The sequence below is a fragment of the Rhincodon typus genome, chromosome 22 (assembly GCF_021869965.1).
Source record: "Rhincodon typus isolate 14 chromosome 22, sRhiTyp1.1, whole genome shotgun sequence".
NCBI lineage: Eukaryota > Metazoa > Chordata > Chondrichthyes > Orectolobiformes > Rhincodontidae > Rhincodon > Rhincodon typus.
Genome location: NC_063353.1, coordinates 4342556 through 4366196, shown reverse-complemented (window position 1 = coordinate 4366196; position 23641 = coordinate 4342556). Strand labels below are relative to the sequence as shown.

At 38.6% G+C, this 23641-nt stretch overlaps 1 protein-coding gene across 3 annotated transcripts in view; it reads right to left on the bottom strand.

Annotated features, from left to right (window-relative positions):
- ints13 (integrator complex subunit 13) overlaps positions 1–23641 on the bottom strand; it is a 63391-nt gene that overhangs the window by 9581 nt on the left and 30169 nt on the right. For 2 of the 3 annotated variants that reach the window (XM_020513361.2, XM_048610453.1), the window contains 7 exons: positions 22133–22159; positions 20324–20347; positions 14373–14462; positions 11308–11397; positions 4032–4210; positions 2445–2615; positions 237–391 (listed from right to left, as the gene is read on the bottom strand). In XM_020513361.2, coding sequence (XP_020368950.1) covers positions 237–391; positions 2445–2615; positions 4032–4210; positions 11308–11397; positions 14373–14462; positions 20324–20347; positions 22133–22159 — 736 coding nt within the window. The remainder of the gene's footprint in view (positions 1–236; positions 392–2444; positions 2616–4031; positions 4211–11307; positions 11398–14372; positions 14463–20323; positions 20348–22132; positions 22160–23641) is intronic. The other variant, XM_048610451.1, reaches the window with a different exon arrangement.

The window sequence follows — 23641 nt, the reverse complement described above, 5'->3', positions numbered from 1 at the left end:
AAATGCTTGGAAAGAAAGAGGTATGTTTTACAGCAACACATTAAAAGAAAGAAAGCAAGGTAGATCGGTTTAGGGAGAGAACACCCAGAACTTAGTGCCTGGGGGACTGCAGCTAACTTTCTTTTAAGGAAGACAACAGATACCACATTAAAAACTGGACACACACACAGCAAGTCTCTGGCTGATTGAAATGAAATATTAGATAATTAAAATTTACTCTTAAGGAAACAGTTTACCTTTTGGAGCCTTTGCCTCTGGTACCAACCGTAGAAATGGGCAAGTGATCATTTTTTCTTTCCATATCTACCAAATTGTAGATAGTTTTTTGACAATTAAGGACATCATCATCAGTTAGGCTCTCCTTCACGATTAGGCTAGCTAAAGGTACAACCTGGACATCAAAAAAAGGTCAGTAAATTGAACAACCAGGAAATTAGCAGCTTCAGACATACCAGGGAGGAACAGTTTGAAGTTAATCTTTTCTTTCAATCAACTCCCCACAACTTCTCAACTTGCATTAGCCTATAACCCATTGTGGATAGCGGATCATGCTGTCTTGCAAGGAGAGACCATTAACAGGATAGAAATATATTGAAAAAGTCAGAAATCCCAAATATGTCCAATCCTGATCTATACTGCCTTAAATGAATTTCAATGGTTGATTTCTTGGTGGTCACATTTAAAGTGCCTCTTAAACATGAGCATAACACAAGAACTTATACAGTGCTGTGCCAGATACCGAAATGAATGCTGCCAGCTAAACATAAGCTTTCCTAGTTAAAGCCCTTTCCCAGGACTTGTGCATAAAATCTAAGCGGATATTCTATTGTAGCAGTAACTACGTACTATAGTGTCAAAAGGTACTGATCTCAATCATGGCTTTGTTAGGCCACTTCTAGTAGATTAGCCAACTATTGGAATCCAATAGTAATATTTGAGGGAGGAGACAGTTTCCCTGTGTACTGGCCAACATTACCCCAACCTCAAAAACACAGCAACTGGTAACTCATCATTACTCTTTAAGTAATGTGACAGATACCGGGTAAATACAAGCTTGCCCATCTTGTGTTTAAACATGAACGCCCAACTTATTTTTTGCTGACCAATCGAGACATCTGTTACTTCATTTGAACTGATGAAAATTGAAGTTGGAGATTTGGTGTGCTTCTAGAAGAACACCCTTTATATTAAAATAACATTATATCTGTTGTAAAGAACTTCACATCCATAAATAATCATGATCCCAACAGAATCCACCCCACAACAGTTACCAACAAGATCTGAAAAACAAAACTGCTCAAAGCATGAAATTGCAAAATGCAGTAATTCCTCATGTAATATCTTAGTTATATTCTCTGAAAGCGCACTTTAAATGAAATAACTAAGTGAATCAAAGGTTCCCATCGGAATCAATGTCAAAGAGTGAGTTTGGTTTTTGTGGGTGGAAATGTCTGAAAGAACCTATGTACAAGTTGAAGTAGTGTACCATAAATGTACAGTGCTGTGCATTTCCAGCTGAAACAGCTTGTAAATAAATTGTTAAACATAAGAATCAGTGCTCAAATCCAAGTTAATGCCAGGTGATTGCTGTCATCCAAAATAACCTTAAAACCTGTAGAAACTTTCACAGAGAACATTTATTCTTTCAGTATTCAGGGTTCTCTATTTTAATTTGTCAAGTGAAGCAATGAGAGAGGAAATGCATACTGCGCACTTTTACAGGGATTCAAGTGACTTATCATTCACCCCCTCACATATTTAAGCAGCAAAGTAAAAGTCACCTCAGGCCAAATCTCTCAAAATAAAATAATAAGAACAGACTGTATTTCTTGAAATAAAATGGCATCCTTTAAAAATAACCTGTTGAAGTAAATATTACTGGAGTTAAGATGCCAATGTTAATTTTATACGAAGTAAACTGAGTGTAGAATGCTCTCTTCTGTGGAATAAGCAGTATATTGTTTCTCCCCTATTCCTGCCCTGAATCTCAAAGTTTTGATTCCCACCTTGGGAGGACTTGGAAGTAGGGTGATCAATGCGCACATGCAAACATCACCAAATTTAAGGAACATGGTGACTTTAAAACGGCTCCTTATTGCCTCTGCGGTGTCACTCAAATCAACACAGAGCAGGGAATTACTGTACGTCAGGAGGAAGTGCTCTTAGCTTGGTCTACTTCTAACAACTTTTATTTCCAATAGGTGAACCATGTGTCATAAAACAATCACCGAAGAAAGAGAAAAGATTAATTCTGGTTCAAAAAAGTTATTGGCTTTGTACTTAAAATATATCTGTCGTAATGCTAAAATGTTAAATAGTGCTGTTTCCAACGCTTTGAAAGTTGCACAGTTAAGTTGGACATTGATCCTATTACCTGAGGTTGAACACCCACCTGCATGCTCAACTTGTGAAAATTACATGTGAATCAACAGAAATTTTCTTACAGCCTGCATGTTGAAGATTGTAGTCTGAGATATAATCATTGGCCAATAACGTGTATGCCTCTCAAGCTGGGACTTCGCCCTCTCCAGTGGAACTTCCATACTTCCATCCATCAGATAGCCCCTTTCCATTACAGGAGTTAATCGGTTTTCTCTCATGAATTCACCAAAATCCTAGTAAAACAAAACCAGCACCGTGAACCCAGTACACTGGATGTGATTCTGATCTTCAGGATCTACTTTCTTGAATTAGTAGTCTCTTTTTAAGATGAGCAATTATTACAACTCCAATGTTTGACTGTAATAAGAGGATAGACAGCTGATACCAAATTTTATCAAGACCAACAATTACTTCAGCTTTAACTATCCCTATAAGATTAGGAGTCTAGTGACAGAACTTAATCTAATTTGCCAGCTGGAGATGTGAAACAATAAACTGACATTTGGATTCTTCTTGCCCCATTTATATTACACATTATTTTTGCCTTAGACAAAGGAGTATCTTGCACAGAATCCAAAATCTAACAGAAAAATAAGTGCAGGGAGCCAGTCTGCTGACTCAGTCGTTAACAGTGAGGCATCACAGAACCTAAATCACGAGTTCCAGTCTGATTCTTGTTCTGTGTTGAGTCAGCTAGGATAGCAGAGCAGCGTAACAATGGCCTTTGGGTTATCAAGCTGAGGGGGACAAGAATCGGGTAAGGTCCCCATTCCTGATCATTACCCAGCAATCCACACTGGAAATGGCTAGGGATCAGACAGAGAGGAAGGAGGGGGATTGACTCAAACAGCCTACTTATGCACAACATCTCATACGAGAAGAATAGCTGCTGGCCAAGGCACCAGAAAGCACTTAGTGGCTATACCCCAACATCAGTGTCTATGGGAGGGGAAAAACCTATGACCATTTCTCCCTTCAAAAGTCAGCACGCTTTAGTGTATCCTGTACTGTTAATCAGGTCCAATTTGATACTTTTGATAACCCAAGAAGATCAGAGAGGAATGTTGTAGGCCGTCCCTCAGTTTATTTGCATTTTTTTGATTACATGTTTGATGAATGAGGAGTGTATGGACAGGCTGGGGTCTGCAAGATTTTTACTCAGGTGCCATTTTTGTAGATTTGTATGGATCTAGGTAGAGTCACCCAAATTTCCAGTTTAAATGGAGCATAAGTAAATCTCAGGTTCTTATTTGCAGACACACACCATGCAGAGAATCAATGAAGTGATTCTGCATTCAACTTAGCTAATGCAGATACAGTACATTGAGCATTACTGCATTTGAAGACAAGTACTTTGTGCACCATTAAGAGAATGCATTAAGGGATTCAATTCTTGACACAATCAAAACTGAATTAGAATTTGATTAGAAGACAGAGGCGATCAGTTTCAAATGAAAGAAGGTTAAGGCTTTTTATAAGTCTCCTGAAGGTTATTTTAAGAATGGATGCAAATTTGTTCAAGCATCAAATTTTTTCCATTGTAGATTGCTAATTTAGTTTTTAAGCAGCCAGTCCACACTATTACTGATATCAGGACATAAAAACAAATTAATTATAAATACATATTTATAATTGTATAAGTGACTAACCGTAATCCGGTAATCAGTAACCCTTCCTCCACACCCTTCACTAATCGATGGGGGGTCCTCCAGAATGGAGCGAACACTGCTTAAAACATGCAGGAAAATCTCACCACCGTGGCTGCAAAGCATGTGACTAATCACTTTGGAACCTGACTTACGAGGCTGTTCCAACAAAACTGATCGACCTGACATATACAAAAGGACATAAACATCAGTTTCTTATATTCAAAAAAACATCAGTTTCCTACATTGCTACATTACAACAATAACCCACTTCAATGGTACTTCATTAACTGTTCTGTGTTTCAGAAAGTCCTAAACCTTTGAAAAGTGGCAGTGAAATGCAAGTGCTTCCTTTTAGCAACAGTGCACATAGGCAAAGCTGAATTTGATTTACAAAGGGGTAGACTATAAACACAAACACTAAAGGGATCATGCATGCAATTAATGTTGCAACACATTACACAAGCAATGCATATGTAAAATAGAGGAGGAGAACCAAGCTCTCAGTTTCAGCTAAGAATTTTCATCAGCTTGATTTATCTAGCTATGAAAATTATCCACACAGACATGCATGGACTGGGATCCTCAAGGTTGCCACAACTTCAACTCAGCTCCCTCAAAAACAAAAAAAGGATGTGTTGAAACACACCCACAGTTCTGTTATCAGCGGAAACAGGGTTAGCAGGATTTACTCAAACTGGAACAAACTGGATCATTTAGCTAGTTTTATTGCAAGGTTCAGAAGAGTATGTAATACACTACTATTTCCTCTGAATTCTCTCTTCTACGATGCACACATGACACAATAAGTCTGTACAAGAAATTAATGGCCTAAGCAACTTCAAAAAATACACGAGACACCTTGAAACAACAGAGATACAAGTCAAATATATTACATGAACAACTGAACTCATAACTCTATTAGTGTTGCAGACTTCAGAGTAAATAACTTAAACATGGAATAGATTAGTAAGAACTATTAAATTGAAAGCTAAACACTTTATTTATAGAATGTTTAAGTAGTTAGCTAGGGAAAAAAGTTGGGCCTATAAAGAACATCTTCATGTGGAGACAGAGGACATGGTTTAAGTCAGTACTTTGCACCGGTCTTTGAAGCAAAGTTTTGACTGAAAGAGGAAGAAGCTGTGACAGGATGATAATAGGCAGAGAAGATGGACTAAAAATGATTAGCATTCCCGTTGATGCTACGTTACTGGTCATGATGGAAAGTATCTATTAAGAAGTCTGAGCTGTTGATAAGATTACATTTCAATTTAACATTCTGCTAACTATTTACACGATTAAGCTTAGCACAAGGTTGCACACAGAATCATTTCTTTCCAAAATCCGCTATCAAGTGAGATTTTACATCACTACTGATGTAGGCTGACTACTTATGCATTCGAGTATCAACACTTAACAATGATCTGGGACAAAGACAACAAATTTTTATAGAAAAATGAAGGACAGCCAGCATGGATTTGTTAAAGGTAAATCATGTCAAATTAAATTGACGAATGCCTTTGGTAAGGCTTTAGAGAAGAATGATCAAGATTATGCAGTAGATGCCGCATACGTGGACATTTGAACACCGTAGAACATGGAACAGTACAGCACAGGAACAGGCCCTTTGGCCCATGATATTGTGATGGACATGACGCCAAATGAAACTAATCCTTTCTACCTGCCCTTGGTCCATATCCCTCCATTCCTTGCATATTCATGTGCTTATCTAAAAACCCCTTAAATGCCCCTATTGTATCTGCCTCTACCACCACCCCTGGCAGCGCGTTTCAGACTCCTTCCATTGTGTAAAAAAACTTGCCCCTCACATCTCCTTTGAACTTTCCCCTTCTCACCTTATATGCATGCCCCTTCGTATTAGACATTACAGCTCTGGGAAAAAGATTCTGACCATCAACTCTATTTATTCATCCCACAAGTTTATGACTTCAATCCAGTCTCCACTCAGCCTCCGCTGCTCCAAAGAAACAATCCAAGTTTTTCTAGCCTGTCCTTACAGTTCATACCCTCTGGTTTGGACAAAATGCCACATAGGTGGTCTGTTAGGATGGAAATTCGTATTAAGAGGGATGTAGCAAAATAGAAATGGAATTGGGTCAGTTGTGGGAAGCATGTGTTTTACAGACCATAGGTCAGTTTGACTGGTGTCTCTCTCCACCAGCACCACCATCCAAATCTTCACACCCAATGACTTGTCAGGATGTGGAAAGTACTACTTGGTGGAAACAGCTTCCAAACCTTTCCAACAATATTAAACAGAATTTGGACAGTATTTGAGCAGGTGGAATTGACAAGGCTATAGATAAAAGTGAGGGGCATGGGGATAACTATGACCACTGTTTCAAAGAGATAGCACAAGCCTGAGAAACTTAATGGACTTGTGCTGCAAATACCTATGATTCAGGGACAGGGGAATAGTTAGATAATTCACCCGGAATACGGTCATGTTTGCAGAGATACCAGTCACAAAGAAAAAGAATATGTAACTGACAAGAAGGTATTCACTATGGTCACTATCAAGAGCCAGAAGGGCATGTGCAAACATGTTGTCAGGGTAATAACAATGCAGCTAAAGGGGAAAACACAGTTAAACATGGAGGAGAGCTGGTGGTCATGACTTAATTTGGAAACAATAACATCGCGGAAGATGAAGAGTCCTACTAAGAGAGTATTATAAACAAGTCAGGACTGTGAAGGAAGTAATCGACATAATTCACTGAACTGCATGCTAATTGGCAGATGGACAAACAGTTCAGGAAAGCAATGGTGTAGCTGATCAGTGTATAGAGGAAGTGTTTTTTTACCCCTATTTTCACAGGGCACTAGTGCCAGTAATGGGACAGAAAGGAGATGGACTATGGGGCTGAGCTGTGTTTAAAAACAGGCTGGAATTGAGGTTCTAGTAGAATAAACTTGCCTGGGTGAAAAAACTTCCAACCAGTAGGAGGGATAGGACTGAAAAGAAATGTTAACATCTCTTTTCCTTATTTTAATAGTGAATATGAAGGTCTAAGTTGGAAAACTGACGTAATATAGATGATTAAATTCCTCTGCTTAAAATGTTCTCCTTTTCAACAGCATTTGACAAGATAGCGAGATGGCTTTGCCTACAGATTTCTCCACAGCTAGTATCAATGCTCCTTCTCAACTTTCTAGTCGTGGGTGTCATTCAAACAAAGCAAGCCAAGCAAAAATACTTTATTCACTGGAAAACTTTAGCCAGGTTTCATTAAGATGACTTGAAACAAAACTTATCTACAATGTATCCCCTTCGAATAAAGGGACTGGGAAAAAATACTCAAATGTTGTGAAAAACTGGTCTCACAAATAGCTTTTAACTCCCTGAGCTCAACTCTGGGAAATCTCAAAATGACTGTTCAACTTCTGCCACGTACAAATTCTTGGAACAAACAACACTCACCGGTGGCACCAAATAATGACCAAAACCAGATTGTCAGTGAAAAGTTAAGAGATAACAAGTGAGTGATGGGCTGGGAGATCCGGCAGTGACCTAAATAAAGGCAACTTCACTTAGTAATTCTGGCTAAGCACTACGTAAAAGCTGGAAAAGGAAAAGGCATTTAACTGCCAACGAGTCTGTTTTCTTTTAAAATGGTAGGAATTTTTCTCATAAATCCTTAAAGAATGGATCAAAGGTGACCGAGACCAAAATCTAAATACTGTAATCAGTCATCTTTACTGAAAAGGCATTAGAATAGTTTAGGAAAAGACCATGAGTTTGTGAAACTAAATGCAGAAATTGTGCTTTAACACCCGAGGGAAGGAGCAAGCTTGTGACCTTTCATATTCTGATGAAAGGTCTGAAACCGTTACTGTGTTTGTCTCTCCACAGGTGCTGCCACAACCTTCCAGTGTTGCGAGTTTTTATTTCAGGTTTCCATCTACAGTATCCTGCTTTTCAAAGTGTGGGTGTGGTATGTAAAATGAGAGAGGGTATTTCCAAAAGTGGCTGCAATGATCCATCTGTGCACAGTTGCACCTCTGACATCATGACAGCTTATTAGATTTCAAATTAGTTGTATGATCTGGGAAACACAAGCACAGTGGTGTCTTAAAGACGGAGAGGGTAGTGGAGTCGGCCTCATTAGGGGCATTTAAGCGGTTATTAGACAGGCATATGGATGATAGTATAAGGTAGGGGTGGAGGTAGATAGACCTTAGGATTAGGGTAAAAGTTTGGCACAACATCGTGGGCCGGAGGGCCTGTACTGTGCTGTACTGTTCTGTACTGTTCTATGTTCTAAATTTCTTTAAAACTGGAGACCCTGGTTTCAATGAAAATGATTAACTGTCAGTCAATGTCACAACATCTCTAAACACAGTTCAGAAGTACAGACTTACAAAGAAATTTACAGACTGTTGTGTTTTTTCTGAATCTTACAACTAGCTTAAAACATAACACAAGAAAGTGTTGCAGCCTGGTTATTTGTTTACTGCTTGGAATTAACAGACACTGTTGGTTTAGCCACTTGTAGTCAGGTGTAACTCTCCCACTCTGGGTCTGCAAGACTTCACATCGAAGTGGCATTGCCCCTAAATGCAGCCTTGGAGAAAAATACAGGACATTGGAGGTACAGTACATGCTTAACTTAAAATGCCTTTTAAACAGAGGAAGTACAAAGTCAAAGTTCAAGTGTTAATTAAGCCCAAACAGATACAGGAAAATGTTTTAAGCATTTCAGCTGCAGAAGTGTATGAGAACAAAGGGACAAATTGGCACAGGATACCTTTGCAGACGTATGTGCAAGGTTAGATTAGATTCTTCAGCAAATGAAGCAGGGAGGAGAAGGAAAGATTGTCGATTCAGAGCTGCTGATAAATCAAATCACATGATTATGCCATGCAGAGATATCAATTAATAAACTGAAACCTGTGGTCAGGAGGTAGCCATGCATTTAAGAGGAGCAAGGTGCCTATCAGGATTGGAGAATAATTTTAGGTTGCAGTGGTCAGCCCATTAAGAAAAACATGCAAATTTACATTATTACAACATCATTTGCAACCCCGGGATCAAAGGGCTATACAGCCAATCAAGTACTTCTGAAGCATCGTCAGTTGTAATATGGGAACAAAAAGCAGCCAATTCAGACACAGCAAGTTCCAACAAAAAGTGATAGCACGTACAGCAATAGATTTTTTTTTAAAAAAGTGATATTTCTGGATAATTTCCTTGATTATCTTCAAAATAGTACCACTGGATCTTTTACTTTTACCTGAAGGGCAGCTGTCTCATCTAAAAGTGTACCGGTTCCATTGCAAAGCACTAGTGTATCAGCTTGGATTTGTACTCATGTCTCTGAAGCAGGAGGTGAACACATAACTTTCTGACTCTGGGCCAGAATTCTTATTACTTAGCCTTGGAAACAGTAGGGTTGGAGGGTAAAGTCACTTGGGATAAAACTTTGTTCAGAACAAGTAAACAAAATGTTCTTTTGCTTTGAGAATGTAAGTAATAGGAACAGGAGAGAACCATGTGACTCCTCCTGCCTGCTCAGTCATACAATAAGATAATGGCTGATCTAATTGTGGCCTAAATTTCACATTAATGCTTAAGATCAAAAATCTGTCTTACTCTGCCATGGGTATATTTAGACCAGGTTCCAAAGATTAACTACCTTCTGGGAAGGAATCCCTCCTAACCTCATGTTTAACTGAGAGACTCCTTGTAACTCAGACTTCTAGTTCTAGACTCATCCACAAGAGGAAACATCGTCTCTGCATCTATCCTGTCAAATCCTCTCAACCTTATTTTAAAAAAATACTTCTCATTCACAAAGAAAAGCTCAAATAATTAATTTTGAATGGATGAAAACGAAATGGGACAGAAAATACAGGTTCTAATGAGAGGGAATGGTTATCCTGTCTTCTGTCTTTTCAAATGCAAATGGTGAAATACAAAAAAAACTGAAAACAACGCAGCTTTTAATCTGTTCAGAACCAAAAGAAATGCAGAGACACAGAGATGCCAGTTACACTGAGATAATGATCATTAATTAGTGCTTATTTAGACCAAGTTGAAACACCAGGAATTATTTAAACAAACTCCAGGAGAATTCCTACAATAGAGTGTGTTTTAATTTTCTCGAAGGCTTTTGAAATGTATTTATAACTTAGACACCAAATTTTCCAATTTCCTCAATAATGAATCATCCATTTTAAATGGACTGCATTAATATTCCAACTGGAAAAACTAGTCTTTGTAAATGTAGGATTCATGAACAGTAAATATGTATCGATAACATAGGTAATGGGGAGCAGTTACGGTAACAAATGTAGTTATTTTAAATCAATCTGTTTGGACATGGACTTCTGGCCCAGAATTAGGGACACCACCACTGTTAGACAATGATTGTTGTAAACCAAATACAACATAAATCTCCTACCTTTTTACCATTAAAACGTATTGATATCTTAGAAACCAATACTTCAGTCAATTAAACTCTCGTTGTGAAGACTGTTTAGAAGAAATACTTTAAAATTACAGTTGGTAATCATATCTCCCTAGTATTTGGCATAAGGTGATTCTGAACATGAAAAGGGTTTTTACTGTGATGGAGTGGGTCAACAGCCTGGTTTTTGCAGTTAACAATGAAGTTAGAGTGTTCACCGCTAACATCGAAGGATTCCACCCGCAAAGATCTAGAGAATGTGTGACTGGAATTGCACCCTTCTCTGTCACAGTTTAAATCTGGCACCAAATCAAGGCAGCAGCAGCACTGACAATAAGTAGGTATTCAACCAAACTAAAGTACTTGCACACAGTAAACTATGAAGCTAAAAAAGTAATTAAAACTTGAACTTCTAGTTTACATTTTCAGGTACAGCATTAAAAATGTATAACTATTAAAACAGAAACAAGACAAAAAACTAAAAAGGTTAAATTTTTAAAAAGCAGATTTGTAAAATGATTGCACAGAACTTTGACATTCCACAAACATAAAAGTAGGTTTTCAGGGCCAGAGTATACCATCAAAGCCTCCTTTGCACCTCATTCAATAAGGTGCTGCTTTTTCCAGGATTTTACAGCCAGCTAAACAGGGTTGGAGTGGAAGCTCTTGTCAATTCTAATTATAAGGAAAATGGCTTCTGCGGAACTATGACAGCAAATGCTGACATTACCAGCACACAGTCCTGACTCTTCTGTTTGGGACAACTTTGTAGGTAAATATTATGGCTTTGTCATGATACTTTCAAATTGAAGGCAGAAAATATCAAATATAGAAAAATTACCTACCATTCAGTAAGAAGTTTGTTAGGCAAGAGGAAGGTCTGCTGTTTACATCGACAGGTGATATTCTGTATGCCCCGGTGCAATAGTGCAACTCTGAAAGAAGTAGCATATAATAGCAAATAAAAACAGGTGACATAAATTAAAATAACAATTCTGTTCAGAAGTAAAAAGATGCATTCTCTCACTGAGTCAAAGTTTTCCACCTTCATGTGGCAAAACACCTTAAAAAAAGTGACTGGAAGAACAATTCAAGGATAGTCAGACAAAACAGCTTAACTTGTCCAGATGCAGAAAACTGCACTGAGATACAACACAATAGCTTGCTGGTCGTTAAAATGGGTTTTGGGACAAAACAATAATGAAATTTTGCAATAAAAGCTAAATATGTGCATGATTTACAACGGAACACATCAAGCAGTTCTTGCACCCAAGATTCCCTCCACTCCTTCCCCTTGACTTATCAAGTGTTTTTTAAAATTCCTTTTTGGGTGTTAGTGACCAGCATTCATTGCCCATTCTTCACTGATGCACCCTTTCATCAACGTAGCGAAGCTGCTCCACAGTGATAAAGGAACGGCAACACAGGTACCAGTATGATGTGTGACTGAAAAGAGATATTCAAGGTTGTTACGCATGAAGCTATTGTCCTGGTTCTTCTTAGGGATGCAGAGCTGGGAGGTGCTGTTGAATATGATCAATTCTATATACTTCCACAATTGAGTGAAGAAGAGTTCGAATTACTCCACTCTCACTTCCAATGTTGTTGCAAATATTTTGGGGGGTAGAATTTTAACCAATCACTGACCTCACAATAGAAAGAGGAACACAGATTAAATGAGCAAATTTTTGAAACCTCTTTCAGCTTGGCCTCAGGGACATACATTATCATGGCTGTGGAGCCCTACTGTGTACCCGTGGCAACCTAGAATGAGTTGTCTGATTTTACTGGGACAGGCAGCATACTAGCTTGCCTTTTGTCCTCACTGGACTAGAAGCACTTGCACTTGAACTGCCATAGCATTCAAGGCTTCGGGCGATGGGATTACAATAGACAGATGCTCAATGACCAGTGCGAACATGATAGAGTTTTTATTTCATGAAAAAAAAAGGCCCTAAGACTGTATGTTTGTACACTTAGCTGCTCAAAGGCAACAATGCACTACTCAAGATTGCTCAAGATTGTTCATTTCTTCCCAGGCTTTTGTGGAGATGCTACATTTCCTGAGGGTCCTGCCTTCAAAGAACCTTTGAATCTTACTCTTGGTCTACCTCATGAGTGGAGTCCATATTGAAGTTGTGAAATGTGAATGCCTTGGGGATTTTATCATTAGTCATAGGTTATTACATGTCTACTCTTGCTGAGCTGGGCTCTGATGTAAAGATTAGATAAGATAGATAAGGAAAATCTCTTTCCATCATCTGATGATAGAAGGATGAGAAGACGCAAGCTTAAGATTTTGGACAAGAGTTGAGGGAATGTGCAGGAGAACTGTTTTGCACATACAGTAGTAATGACCTGGAACCTGCTGCCCACAAAAGGTGGGGAAAGTGAGAATGATGCATTGAATTGTTTGAACCCACAGACCTTTAGAAGAGCGTGTGGGAGAAGATAACTGGGACAGGCACAAATTCAGCTTCCTGACATGGATTAAACTTAATTTCTCAAACTTTCAGGTGGGTTGCATTACCCATTTTGCGTGCATCCACACACTCAGCTATATATTAGGTAGTGTGAACCTTGACAGGCTAGCCTTCTTCCTCCAAGCTCTGGTGAGTACAAACATTTTTCAATTATTTGGATCCTTCAAAGGTATTCCTTTGAGCAAATGATTATAGGGGAATCAGCTCTCCATGCTGATCAGGTCATGAGAAATCTCAAGTCACATGCAGCCTGGCTTGTTGCTAAACACAACAGTTTTATGTGTGAAGTCTGACCAAGCCAACAAGCGTGCCCAAGCAAGGCAACAACATGGCTAATGCCAGCACATCTCATTAAGGCAAACAAGGAGATTCAACTCAAAAAGGTCATCTTTTTTAACTCTGTCTTGGTCTCATGCAAGCCTTTGGTGAGCAACATGTGTATGTTCTTCTGGCTATGATGAAAATCAGTAACACGGTAGTGCGGGAGCTACTGAATTGTAGATCTTGTTGTGTTTTGAATGTGTATCCTGGTAGATATGCGAGGGGCAGTACCACTGTGGTCCGGGCAGTGATTAAGTGCAACTGCAAATAAGTGACGAACATTGATTTTGCACGAGACAATGGATGGTGATGTCTGGTACTCAATCTCCTGTGTGATAGGCCTCCACACTGTCAACCTTACAATGCTACCTCTCACTCACTGCCACATGAAGCTTTGAGAAGACAGTGATACATACCCCGGTAGAGTGTCACAGATTATTCACTCTGGTGAGGCACTGGAATCTGATTCTCTCTAGCACTGACATCTGCAGCCACCTCCATCTGGACTTCCTTCATGAGGTGGAATGGCCTCCTGTTGCCATCCCTAAGCAAAGAACTTGCCTTCTTTCCTGGACAGTCTTCAGGAGAATCTCTTGGGAGGAGTCATTAAAGCATGGTACCACTTTCTGCCTGGTCTATGATACCTGCATGGGTGACTGGGGTGATCAGCAGAGGTTGAGCTGCAGAAAGTGAAGTGCTCTCTGGCTTTCTTCTAAATAGAATACCCAGATGTGGGAGCCTTCAGAACTTGATGCCCAGAAAATTTATCATTTTACTGGCATATGCACGAGCAGAGGAGAACTTAATCATGCAGAAGACCCTTATCCAGCCCATTGCGGAAGTCCCTCCTGCTTTTACACCCAACTCCACAATCAGTCTCCCAAAAAGAAAATTCAACAAGAAACTGGATGGATACCGAAGGAAATTAACTTGCGGGGGCGACATGGATTGAGCAGGGGTTTGGGAGTGACTGGACTGCATCGTGGCAAGCCAGCATGTACTCCTTTAAGGAGGAACAGGGTTTAAAATCTCTACAACTGCAACTTTTAAAAAAATGATTCAATAGATATATAACTTTCACTAGTTTAATTTTACTTGATACTTACCAACATTATTAGTTCGCGGGGTACACCATTTTAATGTCACTGTATCTTTGACAGCACTATCTCTATTGCTACTGCCTAAATGTGGATCAACTGCAAGATAAAACAGAAGATAGCATTTTGCTTGAACAATTAAATTTCAAAACATTTACAGCAAACTAAGATTCCATCTTTATACTCTAGAAGATGAGAGGTATCAAAAAAATAGAAAAGATTACTCTAAAATATAAAATGAAAATTCCTTTCTTGCAAGTGTTCAATTAGAATTTATTCCAAATAGAGTTGGATAATTTAACCACAATTATTGCAGCCAACCTTTAAACAATTGTCTTCTATATCAGTCATATGCAGGAGAATAATGTGCATGTTCCAAAGCTCGCTCTATGGCTCCCATCAACAATTCTGGAATTAGTGAACAGGAAATTATATTGGATTGAGTGTATATTTGCTGGATAAGAAAACGTATAAATCTTTAATTTATGCAAAACTAATTTAGCTTAATTTAGATTGTAACCGGTACTTGGCATTAAAGTAAAATCTGCAATTTAAAATCTTGCAGTTGTGAGCTTTAAGCAGGTTTATTTTCAAGGGGTGCATTGGAAGAGGAGCCTAACTAAGAGTCAGTTGAAACCGGATCCTCATCAACTACGTAATTTAGGATATCTGGTCATCATGGGCAAGTTGGACTGAAGGGTCTGTTTCCATGCTGTGCATCTCCATGACTAAATGAGCTATGCCTTCTGCGTTGGGAGCATAAGTCAGTAGCTAACAGTGTGACTTAGTACCTCAAAGAATGCAGCTTACGAAAGTGTGTCGGAGTTCAGCAGAGGAAGAAGAAAGGCATTTGGTTGCTTTTACCTAAACAAGCAGCTAATTTGACAGTGGGATTGGTGATTGCTTCTAGTCTTTAAAATAAAAGAAAGGTCTTTAGATTGTGCTTAGGTTTCTTATTTTTAAGAAACAGAGGGAAAAAAAACAAACTTGTCATGTATGCGATTAGTGATAGTGCGTAAAATACGTAAATAAAATAGTCTTCAGAGTGCAGATCTTCAAGTGAAGACTAACAAAGATAAAGGATATGACATTTCAGGGCAACTATTTTGAAGATTCCCAAAGAGAAACAAAAGGGGAAGAATGTGTTCAGGTTTTTTGAAAAGCAGCAAATAGGACAAAAGGGGAAGAAAAAAGGTAAAAAGGCAAAATTTGATGGCTCTTTACTTAAAGGCATGCAGTAATTAGAACAGAATAAATGAATTCATGACACAAATAGAAGTTAAATGGTATAATTTTATGGCCATTACAAAGACATGATTACAAGGAGATCAAAGTTGGGAATTAAATATTCAACAGCATGTGACTTTTGAAAGGGCAGGCAGGAAGTGGTGGAGTAGCTTTTTTAGTACAAAATGGATTAAGTATGACAACAAGAAATAATCCAGGATCAGATGATGTAGAATTCATGGGTAAGAAATAACAAGAGGAAAATGATACTGGTGGGAGTAGTCTATAAGCCTTCTAACAGTCACTGTTCTGTAGGGCAGAGAATAAAACCAAGGACATTAAAAAAGGCAGTACACCAATCATGGATGACTTTACTCCTAATGTTACTGGGAAAATCAAACTGGCAAAGATATTGTGAGGAGGAATTCATTGGGTATTTGAGAAAGTTTCCTGGAACAATATGTTCTGGATCTTCCACAGATCAGACTGGTTCTGAATCTGACAATGTGTAATGAGGCACACTTGGTAAATGACCTGAGTAATATATCCCGAGGGAACAGTGACCATAACATGGTAGAATTTAGCATTTAGTTTGAGAGAGGGGAACCTGGGTCAGAAAAAACTATGCTCAACTTAAATGCAGATAATTAAAAAGGGATGAGGGTTGAGTTGGCTAGACTGGATTGGGAAAGAAGCTTGGTAGAAAAAATGATTGAGGAGCAAATTTAGGAAAGTAGTTCATGACTAATAGCAAAGATATAACCCAGTGAAAAAGGAGGACTCTGGGAAGGGGATAAATCAACCATGGTTTACCAAGGATGTCAAGGATATTTAAAGAAAAAGCATACAATGTCGCAAAGATTAGTAGTAAACCAGAGGATTGGAAAGTTTTTAACAGCCAACAAAGGATGGCCAAAAAATAAGATAAAGAGGGAGAAAATAAATTAGGAGACCAAACTACAAAGTAATATAAAAACAGACAGTAGATCTTCTTAATATATATAAAAACAGAGGCACCAAAGTGAACATCGGCCTGTCAAAGAATGAGGCTAGGGAAATAATAATGGGAAATTGGAACTGGCAGAGGAGTTGAATAAATACTTTGCTACAGTCATCACAGCAGAAGATACTAACAGTGTACCAAAAACATTAAACCAAGTGGTAAAGTCAGGTTGGGGGGAAATAAATGTACTATCACTACAGAAAAAGTACTAGTCAAACTAACTGGACTAAAGACCTACAAGTCCCTTGGGCTTGGTGAGTTGCTTCCTAGGAATTTGAAGGAAGTATCTAGTGATATTGCATGCACTAGTTGTAGTCCTTCAGAATGTAAGGATTCCTGAAAAAGTGCCAGAGAATTGAAAAGCTGTCTATGTAACACCCCGAAACAAAAAAGGAGTCATAAAAATGGTAACATATAAGCCAGTCATCTTAACATCTGACACTGGAAAAATGTTAATGAAGTAATAGTAGAGCATTCAGAAATACATAATATAATCAAGCAGAGTTAACACGGCTTGACAGAGGATTGGCTAAGTAATGGAATACAGACAGTTAGGATACAAGGGGTCTTTTCAGGATGGCAACTTGTAACCAATAGTATGCCACAGGGACTAGTGCTAGAATCACAATTATTCACAGTATATATTAACTACATGAATGTTGGAAGTGAGTGCACTATTGCAAGGTTTGCAGTTAACACAAAAATAGGTGGAAAGTGAGGATGACAAAGTCTACAGAGGGATACAGACAGGTGGAATGAGTGGGTGAAAACTTGGCAGATGGAATAGATTGTGGAAAAACGTGAAGTTATCCACTCTGGCTGGAATAACAGAAGAGCTAAATACTATTTATACAGCAATAAACTAAAGTAAGCTGCAGCACAGAGGGATTTGGAGGTCCTTCTGCAAGGATCATCCAACTTCAGCAGGTAATAGGGAAGGAAAATGGAATGTTGGCCTCTATTTCAAAGGGATTGTGCATATAAAAGGGGTGTCTTTTTAGAACTGTGCAAGGTACTAGTCAGACCATAAATGGAATAGCCCAAACAGTTTCGAAGGACAAAAAACAGTGCAGCACAGAAACGGTCAACACGTGATTTCTTTCCAAACTAAAAACCTTTTGCCTCTATGCGGTCCATTTCTGTCTGTTCCCTGCCTATGCATATATCTATCAAGATGCCTCTTAAATGCTGCTAATATATTTGCCTCCACCACTTCCTCTGGCAACGAATTTGAGGCACTTGCCACCTCTGTGTAAAAACACTTGCCTCTCAGATCTCCTGTAAACTCATCTCCTTTCGCCTTACATCTATGTCCCCTAGTAACTGACACAACTACCCTGGGAAAAAGACAATGACTCTCCATTCTATTCTTGCCTCTCACCATTTTGTAAACTTCTACTAGGCCACCCCTCAACCTTTGATAAAGAAGTGAAATCAAACCAAATTTGTTCACTCTCTCCTCATAGCTAATTCCCTCCAAACCAGGCAACATCCTGGTCAACCTCTTTTGCACCCTCTCCAAAGCCTCCACATCCTTCTGATAGTGTAGCAAACAGAACTGTTCACAATATTCCAAAACATGGCCTAACTGAAGTTCTATACAGCTGCAATATGCCTTGCTAATTTTTATACTCTATGCCCTGGCTGAAGATGACAAGCATGCCATATGCCTTCTTGACCACCTTATCCACTGGTGTTGCCACTTACAGGGAACTGTGGACCTGTATGCCTAGATCCTTCTGTCCATTGATGCTGCTAAAGGTTTTGCCATTTACAGTAGATCTCCTGCACAGATGTTCCAAAATGTATCACCTTGCATTTGTCCAGATTAAATTTCACCTGCCATTTCTCCACCCAAGTCTCCGGCCTATGTATATCTACTGTATCCTCTAGCAATCGTTTTGGTCCCCTTTTCTGAGGGAATATATATGGCATTGGAATCAGTCCAAAGAAAGAAAGTTCACTAGGTTAATTCCAGGTATGGGGGATTTTCTTATGAAGAAATTGAGAAGATTGGGCTTGTATTCTTTGAAGTTTAGAAATTTTTTATTTATTCATTTCTAAGAGCTGTGGGCATCACTGGTTGGCTAGCATTTATTACATGTCCCTGGTTGCCCTTGAGAATGTGGTGGTGAGCTGCCTTCTTGAACCACTGCAGTTCACTTGCTATGGGTTGACCCACAATGCCACTAGGGAGGGAATGAAAGGATACCTTATTGAAAAACTCTTAGGGGGTTTGACAGGGCAAATATCCAGAGGAGGTGGTTTCCCCTTGTGGGAGAATCTAAGACCAGAGGGCATAAGCTCACGGTAAGGGGTAAACTATTTAAGACAGTGGAATTTATTCTCTCAGAGTTGTGATCTCTGAAATTCTTGACAGGATGGGCTGTTTAGCATATTCAAGGCTGAGGTTTTAATCAGTAAGTGACTCAAGGGTTTTAGAGATAACGAAGGATATGCAGTTGAGGCTTATCAGATCAGCCATGATTAACTGAATGATGAAACAGACTTGACGAGCCAAATAGGCTATTTCTGTTTCTACATCTCAAATGAGAAAAAGAAAGCTCAAACTTGGCCAAGTCCTTTGAATGAGTTTAAACCTTTCCTTTCCACTGGGAGCATATATTACATATTTGACAAGTTGATTTAAATTTTAACCAGCAACTTCCAAATACATATCTTTGCCAAAACTTTAAACTTCCAAATAAAATCCACAGAAAAACAAAAACACATTCTATTTCAAAATAAATTACCATTGTCGTTTATTGGTAAACCACAATTTGACCCATGGTGTCAAGATTGGTTCTCTGAAAAAACTTTCATTAAACCCACTGACCTGCCCTTTCTCCTTTACACCACCCTCTGTTATTCCTTTTAACATACTTAATTCACCATTTGTAAACAAAAATGAATATGATTCTGTTACTGGCAGAGTGAATGAATCTGCTCTCAGTAATGGTGACCATGACAACATAATCAATTGTCATAATAACCCATTCACTAATGGAAAGGAAATCTAACATCCTTCCCTGATCAGGCCTATAAGCAATTCAAGACCCATTGCAATGTCGTTGACTCATAACTGCTCTCTGAATTGGCCAAGTAAGCCATTCAGTTCAAGAACGTACTTTGGACAACAAACACTGGCTTTGCCATTGACGCCCATGTGCCAAAGAATAAAAGAAAACAATTCAGTACATAAAGAACACTCTCCTGATCTCTCCTTTTTATTCTTCAAATGATGCCACTGGCTTTATGACCTCTGGTTTTTCTTAATGTATTGAAAATGCACATAGTAAAAGATTACATCTTTTCCCAACATCCTCTGTTCTACTGGAAATAGTTCCATTCTCTTGTCTACCCTAATATCTAAAAAGGGTTCCCTCTCTTATTACTGCCTTAATGAAACTCTGCTGCACCCTCTACAGCCTCGACGCCTAATGCAAAGTAAGGCTCTTAAAGAGTCAAAATCAAGCAAATTACATAGTTTTTTTTTAAAAGGTAGAGTTAAAAATATCAAGATATTAGTTCATGTACTGTACTACATAAAACTACAATAGACATTTGGATCAAAATATTGATAGACACAAGGCCAACTCACTCCTGTGGATAAGTAACTTAACTCCTGTTACATAGTATCCCTCACAGTATACATCAGAAGAGTCTACCAATCATTTTGGGAGAGATTCTAAACCTGTTACATGAAATACTATATCACACTACCAATTACCTTTCTTTCCCTTGAAGTGGTCACCTACAAACATCAGAAGAAGTGATATTAAGATTTTTCTTCTAAGAGGAAGAGGAATTCAAGCAAATAGAAATCCAAACTTTGGCTGTGGCTATTCCAGTGCAGGCAATGGAAATGTAGCCTCAACTCAGAAATACAGCAAGAATATTTACAGACTAACTAGAGAGATTGAGCCATTTTCTGTTATGCAGTTACCATGTTATTGAGGATTTAGACAAGTTTGACTAGTGTTTGGGTATTTTTCCAAACATGGAGACAAACATTTGAAATAATGCATATTTTGGACATGAATAATCATGCATCATTTAAATCTTCTGTTTAATAGATTAACATTTATTATTCAAATAGACTTAAATAATGTCAACATTAAAATAGCAACCATATTCATCTTTCACAAACTCGATAAATTGTAATTCCGTTCCAGCATCGAAAATGTCTTGATACTGTGATTAACCACTCGCTTTAATTGCTACAAATGTTGAAGGCAAGGAAGGGAAAGAGAGGAACAAGGAGAGAAAGGGAAGAAAGAGGCTAATTAATCTGGTTGAGTGGCTCTTAAGACAGTTTCCATGAATAATGAGAAGGCCAAGTGACTGCTTTGATACTGTCAGTTAAGGGATAAATGTCAGCCTCTGGGGAACTCAGTTACTCTTCATATAATGCCACAGGATCGTTCATATCCACTTGCCCTACTTTATACTATCTCATCTGAAAGACCACATGCATGACAAAGCAGTCAGATTAAGATGACAGTGCTACTACTGAATGATGACATTCTAACTCAGCAAAACCTCATTATTATCCCCATCACATTTGGCCTATGAACAGATAAATAGTTACATTGGTGTAAACTTGTGATTTGCTTCTTGGTGGCATGAAGTGTACCCAGTGAGTGAGACTAAAAACAAGCAGCATCATATTATACAATCATAGGAACAGGAATAGGCAGTCCAGCCCATCGAGCCCATTCCACCATTTAATATGATAATGGCTGATCAAATACTTCATTGCTTTTTATCTACACTATCTGCATATTCTTTTACACTAATCAAAATCAAAAATATATCAATTTCTTTAAATATACCCAAAAACAAAGCTTCCAGTCTTCTGGGTTTATAAAATTCCAAAGATTCACCACCCTGTGGTTTAAAAAAAATTCTCCTTATATCATTCCCAAATGGTGCCCCCTGTTCTAAACTCCCCAAACAGGGCAAATGTTTTAACTACATCAATCCTGTCTATCCCTGTTCTGTTTCTTTAAAAAAAGTATTTTGAACTTCTTAATTTAATCACAAATGTTTTACATTTAGAAAATGTGTCAACTCTGCATCTAATGTTCTAAAGCTGTAGACTGAAGTTTGAACAGACATAAATTTAGATTTTATGATGGGAAAAGGCTACTGGAGAATAAAAACAAGTGAGTTCACAGAAGAATCCCCATCTCAACAGGCTGGCAAATTATTAGAGGCCATCATCATACAAAGTTCATGCACCCCCATTATTTGATCAAGAGTGGCTGCAACTACAATCTTATTGTTATTTTCTGGTAAAAGGAGGGAACATGGAAGTAGAAAAGCACACAAAAGCTAGATTATTTTTAAAATGAAGAAGTCACACGCTGCAGAATCAGAACTTCACGATCTCTCAGACGCATTTTTTTTCCCTAGATAACATATTTTGTTATCCTACCCTATCACAGATGGTGGATAATCAAATTAAAACAAAAAAGGAACATCTACATTAGCTATACCAACATTACTAATTTAATGATGTTAAAATTTAACATACATGTCATGGGTGTCATGTTCTTCCATTCTGTGGAAGAAAAATAAAAATACCAGTCACGAGAAAAATAATTGCACAAATGACACAATCTCTACTTCAGTAGGTTGACAAAATAGAGTTCTTCTAGGATGGGACACCTTTTCTTTTGTATGCGAATCAGAAGATGGACGCTTTCTGATATACGAAGCTACCGCACATACAGAAAAATAAAACAAAGACTGTGGATGCTGGACTTCTGAAACAACCAAAAATAAACTGCTAGAGAAACTCAGCAAGTCTGGCAGCATCTGTAGAGAGAAAGCATTCAACATTCTGAGTACAATTTTGAACGGTTACTGGATTCGAAACATTAACTCTGCTTTCTCTCCACAGATGCCGCAAGATCTGCGGAGTTTCCCCAGCAATTCTTATTTTTTTGTTACATTTCCACTTATCCTGTGAAGCTTTTATTTGAATTGTACAATCTACAGTCATCTCTTAACGACTTTTAATGGCATAAAATCTTTCATTAGCTCAGATACCCAAAGCACTTTGTAGTCAATGAAGCACATATGAACTGCGGCTACAGTTACGTAGGTAACTTGGCAGTTGATAAGCATACAGCATTATCCCACAAGCAGCAAAGTGAAAACAATCTTTTGATAAGGTCCTGCATGGGAGACTGAGAGCAAAGGTAAGAGCCCAAGGGATCCAAGGAAATTTAGCAAATTGGATCCACAATCAGCTGAGTGTCAGGACACAGAGTCCCACAGGGGTCAAAACTGGGGACCTTGTTGTTTGCAGTTTATATAAATGATTTTGGATTAAATGTAGGAGGGTTCATCAGGAAGTTCACAAACAATGCAACAATTGCTGGGTTGGTAAACAGTGAGGAGGATAGCCTTAGACTACAAGAGGATATAGATGGGCTCGTCAGATGGGCTGATGAGTGGCACATGGAATTCAATCCAGATAAATGTGAGGTGATACACTTGGGCAGACAAACAAGGCAAGGGAATACATGATGGACGTTAAGACCCTGGGAAGCACCGAGGATCAGAGGGACCTTGGTCTGTACGTACACTGGTCCCTTAAGCTAACAGAACAGGTGGACAAAGTGGTTAAGGAGGTATATGGTATACCTGCCTTTATTAACCAGGCATAGAGGTTAAGAGCAGGGGGGTCATGCTGGAAATCACATAAAACATTAGTTAGGCCACAGTTAGAGTATGGCGTGCAATTCTGGAATCCACATTCTAAGAGAGATGCGATAGCACTGGAGAGGGTGCAGAAGAGATTTACCAGATGTTGTCTGGGCTTCAGAAATGAAGAAAAATTGGACTGACTTGGGTTGTTTTTCTTGAAGCAGAGAGGATTAAGAGGGGCCATGATTGAGGTGTATAAAATTATGAGGGACATAGATAGGATATACAGGAAAAGAATCTTTCCCCTTGATATAGGGATCAATGACTGGGGATTAGATTTAAGGTAAGAGGCAGAAGGCTTGGATGAGATGTGATGAAAAACTTTTTC